Genomic DNA, 16,840 nt, shown 5'->3' with positions numbered 1-16,840 from the left:
TACAGCCCAGCGCAAGACAGCACACTGAAAAAAAAAAGAACGCTGAAATTTCCTTAGTATTTTCACTTACTAGCAAGCTAACTACACCTGGGTTCCTTTGTACATCTTTTCACATTCATCAGTGCTGCTCTTTCGGTCCAGAAACCAGAGTGCTCCTGCAATCCGTGCAAAGGAGAAGTCCATGACACATGTTAGCTGCTGCCGGCATGGATCCAGACTGCAGTTACAGCTAGCTGGCGCCAGTAAAAATTTACATAAAGGGGCCTCATTTCAAGACTACTGCAGCGAGATACTGCTTAGCAAAGCCTTCCCCTCCCTCTCCTCCCCTCTCCCCCCCCCACCCATGAGACTACTAAGAGTTCTAGAATATATCCTGTAGTTATTTGCTTACTAATAATCCAGATCCATGTCAAAAGTCAAGTGCTCATCTAATTGGTCATATAAATGAAAAGTGACAACAGTCTCTGCAAAAGAAATTCCATCTTGAAGCCTGTTCCTAGTAGGATACTACACACTACACTGTTCACAGTGATTCTTTAGTAATTGAAATAACACCAGAAAAAAGGCTATGCATAATGCCTGGGAATCATCTCTTCTTAACCTGATACTTCCAGTATTTCACAGACTACCACCAACAAATAAATATCAGTTCCAAGTAATAAAGATCCATTTCCAGCTTCATGCTAAAAATGGTAACATGTCTGGCCATTTAATTTGTTGTTTCCACTATACATTTAATTTTTCATCATTAGGTAGATGAAGGAAAAAAAAAAAGACCTCTCATCCAGAGCTTTATGTTTTCAAGCACCCCTAAGGTACAGTAACAGGCAGAGGCAGAAACTTTGATTTCGGCCTCAGTCTCACTTCAAATAGTTAATTTCTTAATTCTTATTATTATATTTTACAAAGGCTTGTTCTGAAAGTCATTGTACTGTTTTTAGGGGAAAAAAAGAAGCCAGGCTTTGTTTAAGTGTGCGTATGTAAAGGATGAATCATTCGCCAATACCTTTTTGTCCTCATGTGCTGCCTTATAAGAACTCTTAGAGCATGAAACAACTCAATGCAAATAAACATACTATTTATTATATTAGATATAAACATGAATTTGTGAAAGCCTAAATAAAATCAAGTTCGGCTAGCTACACATCTAACAATGTGCAGCTGTAGTTGCAGCCTAGCACCATTTAGTGGAAAAGCTAAGTGATGGAGACAGTGATGCTTGTCAATTTGAGCAGGGCAGAGGCAGAGCACCACAGGACCAGAAGAGCCTGCGTTACCCTCCAGGCTTCTTCTAGTTCCCATCATTGTTCTCTGTAGAATGTCAACGCTATATATCGTTGAATTCTGTATCCCATTTTCTGCTGCAAGCATTATTTGCTGTATGGCTGGTTCTAGATTATTAGAGCATAAAACAATTTGCTTATCTGCTATGTAAAAAGATACTAATTTTGTATCTCGAAGTATTGAGTAATGCAAATTACTCTTCACTGTTTGTTACAATTCATCCTCACCTTTGTATCCATAACCCTCAATTGACGTGTAAGGGAGAAATAATTAGTTTTCCAAAATGACTGTCATATTAAAATGACAAATCAGTAACATCTTCTTTTATGTCACACGTATCTTTTGACTTGCTTTGTTTTCAAACTGATTTGTATATGTTAGCACATTTAAATGTTGTGCAGATTATGTCTTTTAGTGATGCTGTTGTCATTTGCAGAATGAATCATCAGATTAACAGCCTCTGAGTTTAAAATATAGGACAACGATGCTGCTTTAAAAAAAGAAAATGAAAAAAACCCCTTGGATTTCCCAAATACAGCAGTGTCCCCACCCTCCCCCTCCCACGCTCCCCAGCTCTACAGCCTTGTGCACAAATACCAGAATAATAGTATGATTCTCAACGCAGTAAAACACATACTGCAAAATAAGAGCCTCGGAGCATTTTCCGTTCCGGGCTCCAGTCCGCTATGGGAAATCCACGCCAGAGCTTGCCGGCAGCCCCGCGGGCGAGCTCTCCATCCGCAGTTTGTGGGAAGCACCACCCCGCTTCCAGAACGTTCCTGCAGAGTCACTCCCTCCCCCTCCCTGCGCCTTCCTCCCTCTCGCACTACTGGCTATGACAAAGCTCGCTATCAAACACAAAACGTTTTCACAGAGAGGAGGAGCAATCGGCTTGGAGTTAGAAACGCACCGACTCGGTTACACAGGGCAGGAGTAAGCTGGAGTAAGGGTAGGGTGTGCTGAGCCCCAGAGCAGCGGCAGCCTCTGCCTGCCATGCACAGCGCCGGCAGCCAAGCCCGAGTACAGAAAGGACAGGGACCCTTCCAGCAGCCTCCAAAGGCAGGGAATTTGGGGAGGGGGAGAAAGGTGTTTATTTTTGCTTTCTGGTTTGTTGTTGTGTTTTTTTTTTTTTTTTCCGTTTGTTTGGTGGGGGGTTTTTTGTTTTGATTTTGTTCGTTTTTTGGGGGGGCAGGAGAGGGGTGTGGTTTGGTTGGTTGATTGGTTTTTATAGCCTGAGAGATTAAACTACAGCGTACTCAGTCATATTCTCCAATGACTGTCACTACAGAAAAAGCCAAAATATCTGTCTGCGTTTCCCATGTTTCTCATACAAGTCACTGGAAACATCTGTGTTCTTTCATGAGTTTGGCTTCTCAAAGCCATTTAACCGGGCTCTTCCTCCAATATGCACACAATTTTCTACTCTCGCATCAAAATGACCTTAAAAAGCACATACGTCAGTCAAAAGTAATAAGGCCAGTTGTGTTCAAAATAAATGCTGTTAATTGTATGAGTTCAATAGGTACCTATCAAAGATAACATCCTCAAATTTTAAATGTCAGCTGATTAATTTCAAAGTAGAAAGAGAAAAAAGTGATACAAAGTGATTTCCCTAATTCAGACAATTTTAACTATTAAAGCCTTTCACTGACAGTTTGTCTAAAATAAAAGGAAAAAAATCCCCACAAACCATGTATGTAATCTGTCACTAGTACCTTGATGTAAAAAAAGTCAAAATAACAACAAAAGCCAAAAGAACAACAACAAACACCCACCACAAAGCAAATGAAAGGCACAAAACAGAACAAATTATTAAATCATTCACGTAACAGTCAGCTAAGACTTCAGTAGTTCCCAAAATCTTCTCACACTGGTGTTTGAAAGGCACAGAAAATTATGTACATTTCTGAAGTAGAGAACTGTCGATCAACCTATTATCTTAGCCAGTGTGGTTTATTTCAAGATATTTTACAGCAGAAGCCTGTATCAGCAGAATAAACAGGGAAGGCAGGAAAAGGGGGAGGGAGGCCCAACAATAGTTGTATCTGCTTTTCTACTTCAGAAAAGGGGTGAGAAAAAGTGTCTTAAATGAGTAACTTCCATTTTTTTCTAGAAAGGACAAATACTCGACTCCTTATTAACATTTTGTTCACTTAAATTTACGTTAAGTATTTTGTTATTTACTAAAAAGCAAATACTGAAAAGCTGACAGATCTCAACCTGAAAATCAAGATGATGGAGGAAAAAAAAATTTGCCTTATTCATAATTCCGTCAAAGACAGTACACACTTGAAAAAACTTACTAACGCTTACAGCTAAAAATAAAGGTCCAATGCAACTGTTTAATGGTATTCATAACATGATTAAGTATTTAAGATTCTAAACAATTCTCAAGCCATTTATTTCTAACATTTAAAGAACCAAACAAGTCAGCTATTTCAAAGTGATTTACATACATTAAATAGTATTGCATTCATTCAGCAGTCTGTTCTAGTTCATTTAGAATCCTGCCTGAAATTGTTTGCTCCCAAAATTTCTACCAAAATAGAAGATGCAAATGGAGACAATTCTGAGTTTTAAGAGGAACATAAAAAATAATCAAGCCATATTAGAATGGTTCCAAGCAAGTATGATTTAGTAATGAAAAACTATCCAAATAGTTGGCGCACAAATGAATTTTCTTATAATCAAGTACAGCGTGTGCAAAAAAGAAAAAATTTAAAAATGCTGTACACTCCGGAGTAAACTGTTGTTTTTCTCTTGGAGACTACTATCCTATTAGGAATTGGTTTACTCCTGAAAGCCTGTCATTCAAGTTTACATATCAACAGTACAAAGCTAAATGTTCTAGAATATGCAGATATAAGAATACTGAATACAATCTGACAGTGCATCTCTCATTAAAAATGTATAGCAGTCAATTCAATTGAAATCATTAGTTCATTATACATAACTATAATTAAAATCATGGACGCCTAACTTATGTATTTAATAAAAGCTTTTTTTTTTTTTTTAGCATCCACTGAAGTGGCCTGTTCCCATGAACATAAACTGTGGTTTTCATTTTCTTTCCGACTACTAAAACCCAAACTATTAATACCACGGAAGGGAAGAGACGAGATTATGTTTTCAGCTACTAATACTACTGTAAAGCAAGCATTATGGAGTATTTAGACTTCTGGAAATGGGAATGCATTTCATATGCAGAACAGGTTTAAAACCTACCCTACTTTATGCATTCCAACACCTGCTTTAGGAAAGAAAAAAGAAAACCAACCAAAAAAACCCCCAAACCCAAACCACGCCACCTCACCCAGCTCATATAACAAAATGCTACAGCTTCCTGCTGGGCCAGTCATTTTGCACAGCACTTCAAAAAACGGAACTGTTTTCAAAATGGCCTTTCAAAAAGCAAAGGAAACCAAAACCAAAGGGAAGGGAAAATACTGAGACAAGAGCTTTCCTCTGAGCTCTGGCAATCTCTCCATGCCTTTTCTGTAAAATGGGAGTAAGCTTACTCATCTCACAGAAGAAAAACATGGGCAACAAAAAGGACATTAAAACAACTGTAAGAAAGACATGGTCTGAACATACAGCATTTTACTCAAATATAATACGTATGAAGAATCACTCCTTACAGTGAATATCAAAAACATGATACTTTTCCTGTTCCCATTAAAGAGAGAGGGTCAACAAAAACCTCCTAAATGAACAGAACAAATAGCACTTGACAATTTTTATATGGCTGTTTTCTTTAAAAAACCCCGAACAACCAACCAAGAAGCCCAACCTCCAAAAAACCAACAAACCGCCACAAGATGTGTATGGTAAAGTATGTTTTACACATAAAATTTCATTCCCTTTAAGGATTACAAAGTAGGAGTTCAGTGATCTTATAAAGAATAAACTGTTTCTGCTTGCTTCAAACAATATGAGGTATTAACATCTGGAATTAATCAACAGTAATAACTGACTAAAAAGCCACACAAACACAAACTTCAGTATCATTTATAAGGCTAGGGTCAGGATGACTTGAATCAGAATATCTTGCAGAAAACCAGAAAGATTATTGTTTGAGGCATAGGAAGAAGGAGATTTCACTATACTATTAATCTCCATTCAGTACATTAGGTGAATGTATGGCAAAACTTCACATTTTATCAAGATAAATGTATTCAATCACAGTTTTTGGTCTGAATTTTCAGAAATTTTAAAGTACCCAAATGTTCCCAGGAGCTTAACTATCTTAATCAAGAAAACCCACTATGAACTAAAATCTGCCTTAAATCCACTAAAAGTTCCACTAGCAATAAAAGCAGTAAACCTAGCTACTTACCTACCTACCTATTTCATCCTTACCTGTGACCACACATTCACATTACTTGTTAATTTTCACTTCAAGAAAGAAAATCTCATGGTCAGTTACTTAGAAATTAACTGTTAGTTGAAGTCAGCAATCAACCTGAGCTTAAAAATTCTGTATTTTATTGTCTTTCTAAGTTTTTTTTTATCAAATGCATACATACTCATGGAGAAAACATGTCTCTTGAGAACCTGATGCGCATTGTCTGCCCAGCATACTTGATTTCTTCATAAACAGTGTGTTGCTATTATTTGCAGAAGATCATTTATGGACACAGATATTTCAAAACTATTTAACAACTTAATGCTTTGTTATAGATTATGCTAAAAGCACCAATTAATGTGCAAAAATTCTGAGGAAGGACTAAACTTCTAGGTAATTAGACTGACTTTCACATCCTTAGCACGAAGTTCAACTTCAGCCAGGAAAATAATATAAGCTACACTCAGATGAGTTATCCAGCTCTTCTGCTGCTCCTGATACATTTCTGGAGAACTTCAAGTAACTCCCTACTTAATTGCTCTCAGTTTAACTTATATGCAACTCAAGAACCTATAAAGACCTTAGATAAGTGTAAGACACAGAACAAGAAAACAAGTGAGTTGTAAGGAAAAATGTCTTATTTCTCCTTTTCTCTTGTCCCCCTCCCCAGTGGAAAAAAACTTGAGCATTGCTTTTCTTCTACCTTCGTCTCACTGGACACTGACACTACCTTTTAATGAGTGTTAAGGATGACAGATAAGTAGGCCACCAAGCAGTACCACACAGAGGAATACACTAACTAGGCCAAAGTAGCACTTCGAAACTCAGATTTCAATGGAGTTAAACAAAAGAAATTAAACAATGATTTACCTCAAAATTTCAATTTTATAATTTATAAAAAAAAAAAAAATCTGAAAATTTTCTAGTTATTCTTGAGCAGTTCATAACTGCTACCTGCAAAACAGTTAGCATTTATATAATCATTGCTTTTCCAGTGTATTTACACAGGCTTTGTAGTTACCTATCACTGGAAAAGTTACATGTTGAGAATACGATAATCAAATGAAAATCTAACCACTTGGTTCCAAAAATTTATTGGAATTTGTAAAGAGTTTATTTAACATTTCAGTCAGAAGTCTGAGGCAGGCTTTTGAAAAGGGAGAGGGTAAAATAAGAGCTCTTCTGACCTGGTAAGAAAGTAAGCCAAAACAAAATAACTTGATGAGCAAGACATACAGATATGACCTTTGATCTGTCCTTTCCCATGTGATCTGTCCTATAACTGAAACAAGACAGGAGGTCTGTGAACTAATTCAGACGTGAGGGCAAGGTTTATTTAACAGCTTAGAATTAGATAATTTGCCTAACCAAAGGTTGAAATTGTTTCTCAGCAGAGCAGATCTGGTGCTCATCTCTAACGACTGGAGCACGTGATGCCACCAGCTCTGCTCATTTGCATACAGCCAAGTTAAACTGCTGCAGTGAAGACACTTTGTCAGCCATTCTGAAACTGCACTGTCTCAGCTGCACTGAAAATGAGACTAAGATGGCTGCAACTTACACTCAAGACCAGCCACTCAGTGACAAGTCAGCAATGAATAAAACATTTATACAGCAAAGCACCTCCCTCTTTACCACACTGCAACAAACTGCACAGGCGGGGTGTGTGTGTTTGCGCAGGCAGATGAATGGTTTCTTTGACAGGCAGGAAGTGATTAATGCACAGCTGCCAACACTGCAGCTACTCAGAGTACCTCTGGTAAAGAGAAAACAAAAGTAAACAAAAAACCATCGAAAGGCAGCCCTCCTAGGTCTGTGATCCTGAATTTGCAACATGTACTTCAAATCCCTCCCAACTCCAAGGCAGTTCAGAATCCATGTCACATATTAACAGTCAAAGTTGCAGAGGCAGATCATGCATAGAACTGACAAACATTAGGGAATACTTTTCAAGAGGAGGCTTATTTTAGAGTTAAAAAATGAAAAAAGTGCTTAAGAAACTGATTTATATCTTCTTTCCACCCGGCCTACTTTGAAATATTCTGTAATATTAGTTGCCCAATAAAACAGTTTTACTTGGGGAAGAAGAGGGAAGTTCACTTTATAAGAAAGCTAGCAAAAAACCCCAAGAACATTCCAGAACTTCAGTACCTACAAAAATCAAGTATTAAATTCTTTATGAATGACTCAGGACCTTGTGTAAGTTTTTCAAAGAACAGTCATGTCTAGAATCACTTTGGGAATTTTGCTGGAATCTTGTTGCAGAAGAGTAGTTCCTGAAGAACGGGTTTGAGAACCTATGGGGGTGACAAAGGGTTGTCACAAACACACTCAATTTTAACGCAAAGAGAATTAAACACAATACAGGTTCTGCTCTGAATCTGTTCATTAACACAAATCGTGTACTCCTGTCCAGAAACAGTGGATCAGTTCTGGAGGGAACTCCTCTATAATTGCCTCACTTCTCCTCTATTAGATCCAAATATGTCTATTTTAAAACAAAATAACTGCAAGAGCACATAGGGCAATTCTGAAGGAAATTAATGTTGAATTATATCTAACCTTCTACCAAAACCTTGTCTTTGTGATCCAAAATTAGCCTAACATGTTAATCCACTCCCTCTCAAAAAACTAGAACATGCCCTTCAACCACTTCTTATATGAAAATGTTTAAACTTACATAACTGTGCATATCTGTTGCCAGCTGCAGCTGGTTATTTCAGGACTGATTAATCATGCCAGCAGTAGTTGTCTGATGTACTCATCAACACCACAGTTAGTATTTCAAACCTAAAGAATGGTAAAATACACCATCTGGCTTTTCTTTTTGTCCTTGTATTAGCATGATTTGCAATACAAGAAAGACCACGTGCCACATACGAGACAGCTACATTGATTATTATTGTGTCTGATAGTAGTGTTCAGATTTAGAAAACTGAATTAAAATATACTTGATGTTCAAATGCCCAAAAGACAGATCTCTCAAAAAAAAAGTTTTTGTGCACTGGAGAACAAACTCATTTCAATTACTTTAAAATTACTCATTACACTGAAGCTTGTCTTCACTAAGACCTATTACTAAATCAAAAATCAAGTTTACAACAAATTCAAAAGAAACGTTTTTTATTAGCCAGTTATAACTCCACGTTGCTTACTCTGAACCTTATACATACCATAGCTTCAGCTTATAGGAATTTACAGTAACTTGTAACTTTTCAAAATTAAAACTTAATATTCCACGTGTATGACAAATATATACTTTGATTTTCACCCTAGCAATATTTTAAATAGAAGAAAATCTTACATTTAGTGCACCTACAAAATTCCTACATCAAAAGGTGAATTCTGATCTCCAGTCCTAGAATTTCAGGAATATCACCAAAACCCTAGGGAGGTTCTAATCTGGAACCCAAGAGCTGCACTTGTACAAGTTCGTGTTCTCTATAATATTGAGGCTTAGACCTCAGTCTGCGAAAACTCAATGACAGAAGTAGGTTTTGAATGGGCAAAACTACTTCTCAAAATATTTCAGAGAACACTTTCAATTGAGCCAGAGAAAACAAGAACCCATGTCTCAGTCTACTTGCTATTGTCAGAAAGCTTCATGAACATGCAGAGGAACATATCTTAGTACAGAGACACAGCTGCAGAAAACCCCGAAATCTTACTGAATAGTAAGAAACCATCTGCATTTACTCAAGAGTTCACTTCCACATACTTTCGTTACCAGACAGAGCTGCATTAGCATGTTAAAAATATAAAACTGATTTTAAAATAAAACCTGGTGTTTAATTAAACACAAGATTAGGAATGAAAAACGCTTCCAAAAATGCTTTGGTCCAAGAAATAATAAAGTAAACATATGGTAATGTGGAATTCCTATATTAGTGCAGGACTACAATTTCTTATTACTACTTAGCATGGCATCTATATAGGTTCTCAAGAAGTCAAAACTGCAAGAAAATCAGGCATTTTAGAAAGATTTGAGGATGGAATTTAAACTTGTAATGTTTAGATTTCTCTTAAACACATAATAAAAACTCCCAACAACCTTAATTCTGCCTTCTTTTGATGACATGCCAATGCACTGCAGTATCATCTCAGCAAGTTCAATTATTCTAGTCATAAGTTAAATTTTAAAATAGGGCTTCCATTTTTCAAACTTCTCATGAACGTCAAACAAGAAACTCGAGAGAATGGTACCCTGTCATTTCTCTAATAGTTGCCCTGTGTAAGTAATGTCACCCTCAGTACACACCTCTTAAATATCATTACACAGAGACGCAATTCACATTAGGGTTCCTACCCTGAAGAATCTAGGGGAAACAGAAAATTCTGGACTTTCAGATGGGGGTTTATGTCATTTCACATTAAAACGGTGGGAGAGAAGCAGGCATAAATATTTTCCTGTGCTGAAGTTATATGTTTAGAAACCAGTCTGCTATGCATCATCCACAAATCGTTGTGTACAAACCACATCTTATCCACTTTTCTCATCTGTCTTCTTCTTTTACTGATCTTTTGTTGAGTTTTTGGTATGTTAACATTAAGTAGACAAAACAGTTCTTAGATTGATGAAGTTCAGTGAGGATAGACTACTATTTGAATGCATCTGAACTGAAGTCTCAAAAGACTATCCACTGAAACCCTCCTTCATCTACACAAGCTAGTAGGCTGACTTTAAGAAACATCTCAGGTCTCACTTAGAACTGCAAGAACTTCACAAAAACTACTTAAACCACTGGTGGGAAAAAACAGTCCATGATGATCATGTGACAAGGAGTACTGAAGTCCAGAAAGTCAAAAGTCTGCACAACATTTGAGGACTTTTCATAATTCCAAGCTCCTTGACAGCAGTACCAATGAAGGCAATTTCCAATGTACTGACTGAAGTCAGCAATTAGATATGTTTTTTGAAAGAAGTAATAAATTAGAATGCAACATCTTTTTTAAACTACCTTATGGAAACTGCATTAGGTTGGAGGCAAAGCTAAAAGAAACTTTCTTTCATGCCAGGTTTTGGTCTGTTCAGGGTTTGGGATTTTTTACCATAACATCTCTTTAAACTACTATGAAATGAAGGATAATGCTTAGGAGAGCACAAAATAACAGAGCAAACACACAACTTATTTTAACAGCTACCTGACATATCCACAGTCGTATAATTAATTAAACATGTACTATGTATGTGAATTTACTTAAGAGCATTTTCAGAAATTGGATCTAGAAGACAAAAAACTAACATACTAGATGCAATGTTGATCTTCTAAATATGTGAAATGAGCACATCAATACAAGCCAAAGAAGGAGGTACCAGGAAACACAACAAAGTATGGCATGCATTTGTATCTGCTGGAATCAGCATCTTCTGGAACTTTGTAATGTATAGGAAATAAGAAGAGTTCTTGCAATGAAAGCATCAAAATTACTCTTTAAATTAATGCATATAATAATTACTGTATCATTCTATGAATCAATTCTGGTACGACTGGTTTCAAACCTGCACAACATTCAAGACAAGTCTTGCTAAATTAATTGATACAGAAAAATACAACACTGTTCCACATTATCACAGGAATCATCAGTTTAGCACTGCTGCATTTGGTAGCAAGGTTGCAGCTGATAAGCCTTTTACTCTAAGCAATGTACCCTAAGTTTTCTACACTAAGAACATGATGATAATCCAAAATTTTTAGTACAGTTCCTTTCCAGCTTATATGTACGTATGAACTTGACTTGGTGATTCTGCAACATAAAAATAATAATTTTTAAAACAATTTATTTTAGAAGTACTAAAAAAAAAAATTAACTGCCATATTTGGGGAATAAATAGTGGGTGCAGTTGCCAGGATTTATGAGCTGCACAAATCCTCATGCAGTCATTACTGAATTAATTTTATGATTGGCCTGACAAATACCATTAGCCTCGTTTCTTAGATCTGAACCCAAGAAATTACCTACACAAGATGACATATCAAATGGTTTTGTTTTTTATGTTCATTTTTTCCCCTCCAAGGAATTCTTAATATCTGAAGGAATACTCTCCTTCATACCTTCCCGTAGGACTGAAAAACCAAGTATCCAATAAAAAAAACACACTTATTTCTTACATTGATATTTGAGGTTTGTGTAGAGTTCATATTTAACTTATTAATTGCAGATTTAAGCAGATGGTAAGTATGTTCTTCATGCTTTCATTTTTAAAAACCTACATATAAAGCAAGTATTTCTAACTGTGATAAGTGCAAATATATCAAACGAATACGTCAGTTAATGGCCTAAGATATATTTTAACTTGCAAAAGAGAGACAAACAGCATATTTGTAGACTATCCTGATCTTGCAGATGCAAAATCCAGTATAGTTATTCATAATAATATTGCATTTGCTTGTATAATTTGGGATACTGAACAAACGTATCTGTTAACATGCTTTCACTTCCACCGATTAGCACACCAGATAAGCTGTGTAGATGTACAAGTGTCATTTTCCTGTGACTGCATGGAGGCTGCAGTTTCAACCTCATTGACTGCTCCCTAGAACAGCAGAGCTGTTCACCCTTTCATTTTATGCAAATGCTTTTCCATCAACAATTCCAATTTTTCCAACAAATGTACATGCATTAAGGGTCAGAGTAACATCACATTACATAAATTTATTTCAAGATTACTGTTAAACAACAGAACATCCTAATGTTGGCACTTTCACCGGATATTTGTCAAAGATCAGGAGATCCAGTAAGAGAAAGATGCATCTGCTAAAAGAACAACCACTTGAAGACAGAGCTACAGCTCTAACAGGCCCCGGAATTAAAAATGTGGAATTCTACATCATGAAGAGTTTCAGTATTTTCAGTGTTTACATTCGAAACAGGTTAGAGGTTCAAATGTACCTTCTTTTCACAAGCACACGGCTCAAACTGTTCGGTGTCACCATGTTGTTTGATGTGGGTGGCCACGACACCTCGATGAGCTGCTTGGGCCTTATTTACTGGTGACATCACATGAGTGAGGCCCAACTGTGCATTCTCTTCAATCCCCCATCCAAACGCTTCCAGTGAACGAGTGTGCCCGTATGCCACAGGAACCGTGCCCTGCAGCCCATCATTGTAGGACCACCACCAACGGTTTCCCCTCGTTGTTTCCACAGCCCACGTGCTGCGATACCCCGTGCCCGCCAGTGCCGGAGCAGGCATTCCTTGGCGCCACATGGCATCAGCGAGGCCACGCCACCCCAGCTCCGCCATGGAGCAAGGAAAGGCTGTCGAGGAGCTGGGCGCGCCCCTGTCCCACCCAGACACGCGCTGCCGCCTCGCCTGGCCCGGGGCGCGCGAGGCGAGATCGCGCCCAGGCGCGTGCCCGTTGCCGTCGGTGCCCGACGCGCGCCCCCGCCGGACCCACCTGTGCTCGCGCCACCGCCGCCGCCGCCGCGCGCGCGAGAGAGCAGCGGTAACGCGCATGCGCGCCGCCGCTGCACTGGAGCCGCGTCACGTGCTCCCATGCAGGCGCGTGTACAGGGCTGCAACCCCGCGGCGCATGCGCGCTTCTGCTGCCGCCGCTGCCGCCGCGCCGCGGGGCTGCGAGCGCTGCAGCTGCCCTGCCCTGCCCGGCCCGGCCCGGCCCGGCCCCGCGCCGTGGGCGCGCCCTCGCCGTACCTGTGCCCTCGCGTCCCGCGGCGGCTCCTGCCCCAGCGGCCGCCGCCGCCGCTTCCGCCTGCCCGCTGCCGCCCTGGATTCAAACTCGGAACCCGCTCTGGGCGCCAACGCCGCCTCCCGCGTCGCACGCGCCGGGCCGCTATGCAAATGATACCCGTGTCTCCTCCCCTCTCCCCACTGGCCCCGCCCTCTCCGTGTGCACAGGGGCCGGCATTGGGGGGCTGTCTCGGAGCCGGCCAATCACAGGGCCGGCCATCTTGGCGGCATGCAAATGAGGCGCCGAGATATTTAAATGAGGTGCTGGCCCCGCCCCCTGGAGGACGCCGGTGGACTATCAGGCGCAATGAGAGGCTGAGGCGCACTAGGCCTGCGGCCGCCAGGGGGCGCTGCGGCGGGCCCGAGGGGCGGTGCCGGGAGCAGCCCGCCCTCCCTTCCTTCCTCCTGCCCTTCCCGCCCTTCCTGCGCTCCTGCAGCTTCCCGCCACAGCAGCTGTGCGCTGCGAGGCTCTGCAGCCTCTCTCACACCTTCGAAAGCCCGCCTGAGATCTGCCGGACTGCACTGTCAGCGTTGTGAATTGCTTGCGGCTGGTCCCTTACTGCCCCTCTTGTCGCATTTCTGCACTACGGCTGTACTTGGCCAAAGCACAGATGTTTGGGGTTGTTTTATAACCAGCTTTGAGGTTCAGGAGTGGAAGGAAACCGCTCAGCCTGTTGGCTGCACTTTAAATGGATCTGAGGCACTCGGGGTTATCCTGGGTGAGCTGCAGATCAACCACAAGTGGCCATTTCCCACCCACCTTCAAGGCCTCAGGGGCGGGGGGGGTGTGTAGAAAACCACAGAACCTGCTTTGATCTGATCCAAATTGGTGCCCTTTGTACCACAGCCAAAGGCAGAAATGACCATTGCCAACAGCTGATCTGTCCCATGAGCCATAGGTCAGGTCTAGCAGAGAAACCAGGTACCTGAGAAGGCACAAGAGCATAGAAGGATACATGTAGACTTTTTGCCAGAAATGCTTATGTATTGCTGGTCTAGCGTTAGAGTCATGTGCCCATTACCTACTAGCTCAGCAATGAAGAGTCCCCTTCCCTCCTTGTTAAGGCAAATAAAACTCACATTCTTTGCACTGAAGGTGTGAAAAATGGCATCTTGATTTATTTTTTTCAACAGTAAGCTAAATATGAAATGTTTTTTTCCGTCACATACAGACCAGGCTGACTAACAGCTCAGCTTTGTGTCTGTATGTCATGAAACAGTACTTATGACACAGTCACTGTAAGAGTTTTGTCAGATGTGCTTGGTGGATTGGTTGAGGAAACTTTCCTGTCTGACCAGGCAGGAGCCACTCTGGCAGTCACTCACACCACCTGAGCTAAGACCAAAGCCCCTTCACAGCAAGTGGCTCCAGTGAGCCAACAGGTGCCCCGCTTGACTCCCTACACTCACCACACTCACACAGTGAGCCAAGGTTTCCGTACTGGTTTGACCACAGGTTTCGCAGAGCAGAGTCTCAGACATCTGGATCCTTAAAACAGTTCAGTCATAGTGCAACAAGAGAGTAACAGCTCAAACTGGTGCCTCTGATGAGGGACATGGGCTTTTATGCCCTCACAATCTGTGTGCATGATAGCCTGGGGTCTTCCAGCTGAATCATTGGTTTCTGCTGTCTCTGAGTGTCCAGTCATCTGGCTGGTGCCATAGGTCTCTCACACCCTTTGTTATGTAAAGGGTCAACACCAGTTCATGGTCTCTTGCTTGGGGTTCTAGCCATTTCCCACCACCCAGAGCTCAATCTCTAGCTGGTTCTGCAGCTGCATGCTGAGCTACCTGCACTGAATATATTCCTCAAGAGATTTAGGGGCAGTGTTTTAGGGTGCTGCCATTCCTAGTGGTTTGCCTGATCTCCCTGCTACATGCTTCCATTGCACAGCCAAGATGGAAGAAGTAAACGTATACATGTGCCCATAAAATTGTGCAAACACATCTGCAACAGGTCTTTAAAAAGTGGCACTAGCCTGGAACACGAACTACTGAAATGGGAACATGCATCTTCCTTAGCCGTCTTTGCCACAGTTATGACAGTTTCTAAGGGGAAGCGTGGCAGAAACCTGCAACCATTATGTCTTAAAAGTTTCACGGTTAGCATTGTTGAGCTACAGTGCAGTATTATCTTACAAAAAGGGATACTTGAATTTTAAGTTGAGTCTTCTGACGTTTTGTGTACAGTCAGAGGACAAGGCATTTCCGAAAGAAAAGGCTAGAACTATCCAGAAGTGGCAAGTTCCTAGTCATATCTGCTGTTTAACTTGAAGTTTCACTGCTGGTGTGCACTTTAACAGAGTCCATGCATATATATCCTTTGGGAGTCAATCAGGAGTGAGTGCTTTGTGGCTAAAAGATGCAGGTTTTCAGAAGACTGGGTATTAGTACAGTCTTTGAATAACAATGGGTGTTATACCAAACTTACTTTAGTAAGCCATTTCATAAATGTAGTTTTGTTCAATGCAGTGCAAGTCATGCACCTAAAGGGAGAGTTAAGAAGGTTTTATCTACAGAAAAAAGTATATAGTTTGTTAAGACTGTATTAAGGTATGAATTTGCTACCAGTAGCATAATTTTTTCCTCACAAATAGAAAATACAGAAATGTACCAAGAAATGAAAGATTCCAGAAATCTTTCTTGGATCTCTGAAGGAAAAGTATTACTGAAAACCTAAGTGTCTCAAAAGTCCTGTTTGTCAGGTCTAGTATTTGTCTCCATTTGCTGGAAGGACACAGTTTAATCAGCAACTAATGGGACCGGGACCCATCAACTACTACTAGAAGAGATGGGATGTTGTTGATTGTGATTATCGTGTTATTATCACCAAATCACCTTCAAATTCAATGATTACTGTGTTGACTATGATTACAGGTGCTAAGGGAACGTAGTAAATGGGGTTACGTCAGGCTAGTGACTAGTCACTAGTGGAGTTCCTCAGGGAACTGAGGGGAGACCTCATTGCAGTCTTACAGCTTCCTTGTGGGGGGCTGCAGGGGGATTCTTAGTTCTCCAATGAACTTAAGGCTTCAAGTCTGCATACAACATTTCATTTTCTTATTTGCAGGTACTGTTATAGGACAGCTCCTAACCAAATGACATATCACTAGAAAGCTGATTACACAGTTCTTCTCTCTGTATATCAAATTGTGTTAGGAGTATGATACTTAACACCATGAATATTTCCCAAGTATTAACTCTCCCCATATGATTTAATAGTTGCTAATGGAGACATTGCAGAGTCACAGGAGGGAATAATAAAAGGAAAAAAGGAAAGTGATGCACAAAAGAGGTACAGTTCTCAGTATGAAAATGTACTTTTTATATAAAGACAACTACTGACTTTTAATGAAAACAGAACCATGAAGCAAGAGGGACAAAAAAGAAAAGTAGTTTTTATTGGTATATTTTATTTTTAAATAATTATTGGAAAGTGTGTAGTTAAAGAAGTCACTTTGCTAAATGGATGACACTTTGAAGCTACTAAAATTTATGTTAATTTTTTTTCTTGGTAAATCA

General features: G+C 40.2%; 1 protein-coding gene across 7 annotated transcripts in view; it reads right to left on the bottom strand.

Moving 5' to 3' along the window:
- ATF7IP (activating transcription factor 7 interacting protein) overlaps positions 1-13,433 on the bottom strand; it is an 83,230-nt gene extending 69,797 nt beyond the window's left edge. For 3 of the 7 annotated variants that reach the window (XM_050325281.1, XM_050325282.1, XM_050325290.1), the window contains exon 1: positions 13,029-13,147. In XM_050325281.1, the coding sequence (XP_050181238.1) occupies positions 13,029-13,087 (59 nt within the window). In that variant the 5' untranslated portion in view covers positions 13,088-13,147. Of the gene's footprint in view, positions 1-70; positions 181-13,028; positions 13,148-13,282 lie in introns of those variants that run through there. The other 4 variants (XM_050325289.1, XM_050325287.1, XM_050325288.1 and 1 more) reach the window with 4 other exon arrangements.
- Between the last annotated feature and the right edge of the window lie 3,407 nt (positions 13,434-16,840).

This window comes from Myiozetetes cayanensis, unplaced genomic scaffold (assembly GCF_022539395.1).
Source record: "Myiozetetes cayanensis isolate MyiCay16 unplaced genomic scaffold, myiCay2020 scf3, whole genome shotgun sequence".
NCBI classification, from domain to species: Eukaryota; Metazoa; Chordata; class Aves; order Passeriformes; family Tyrannidae; genus Myiozetetes; species Myiozetetes cayanensis.
Note: the sequence above shows the minus strand (reverse complement) of the source record. Positions and strands in the feature narration are given on the sequence as shown.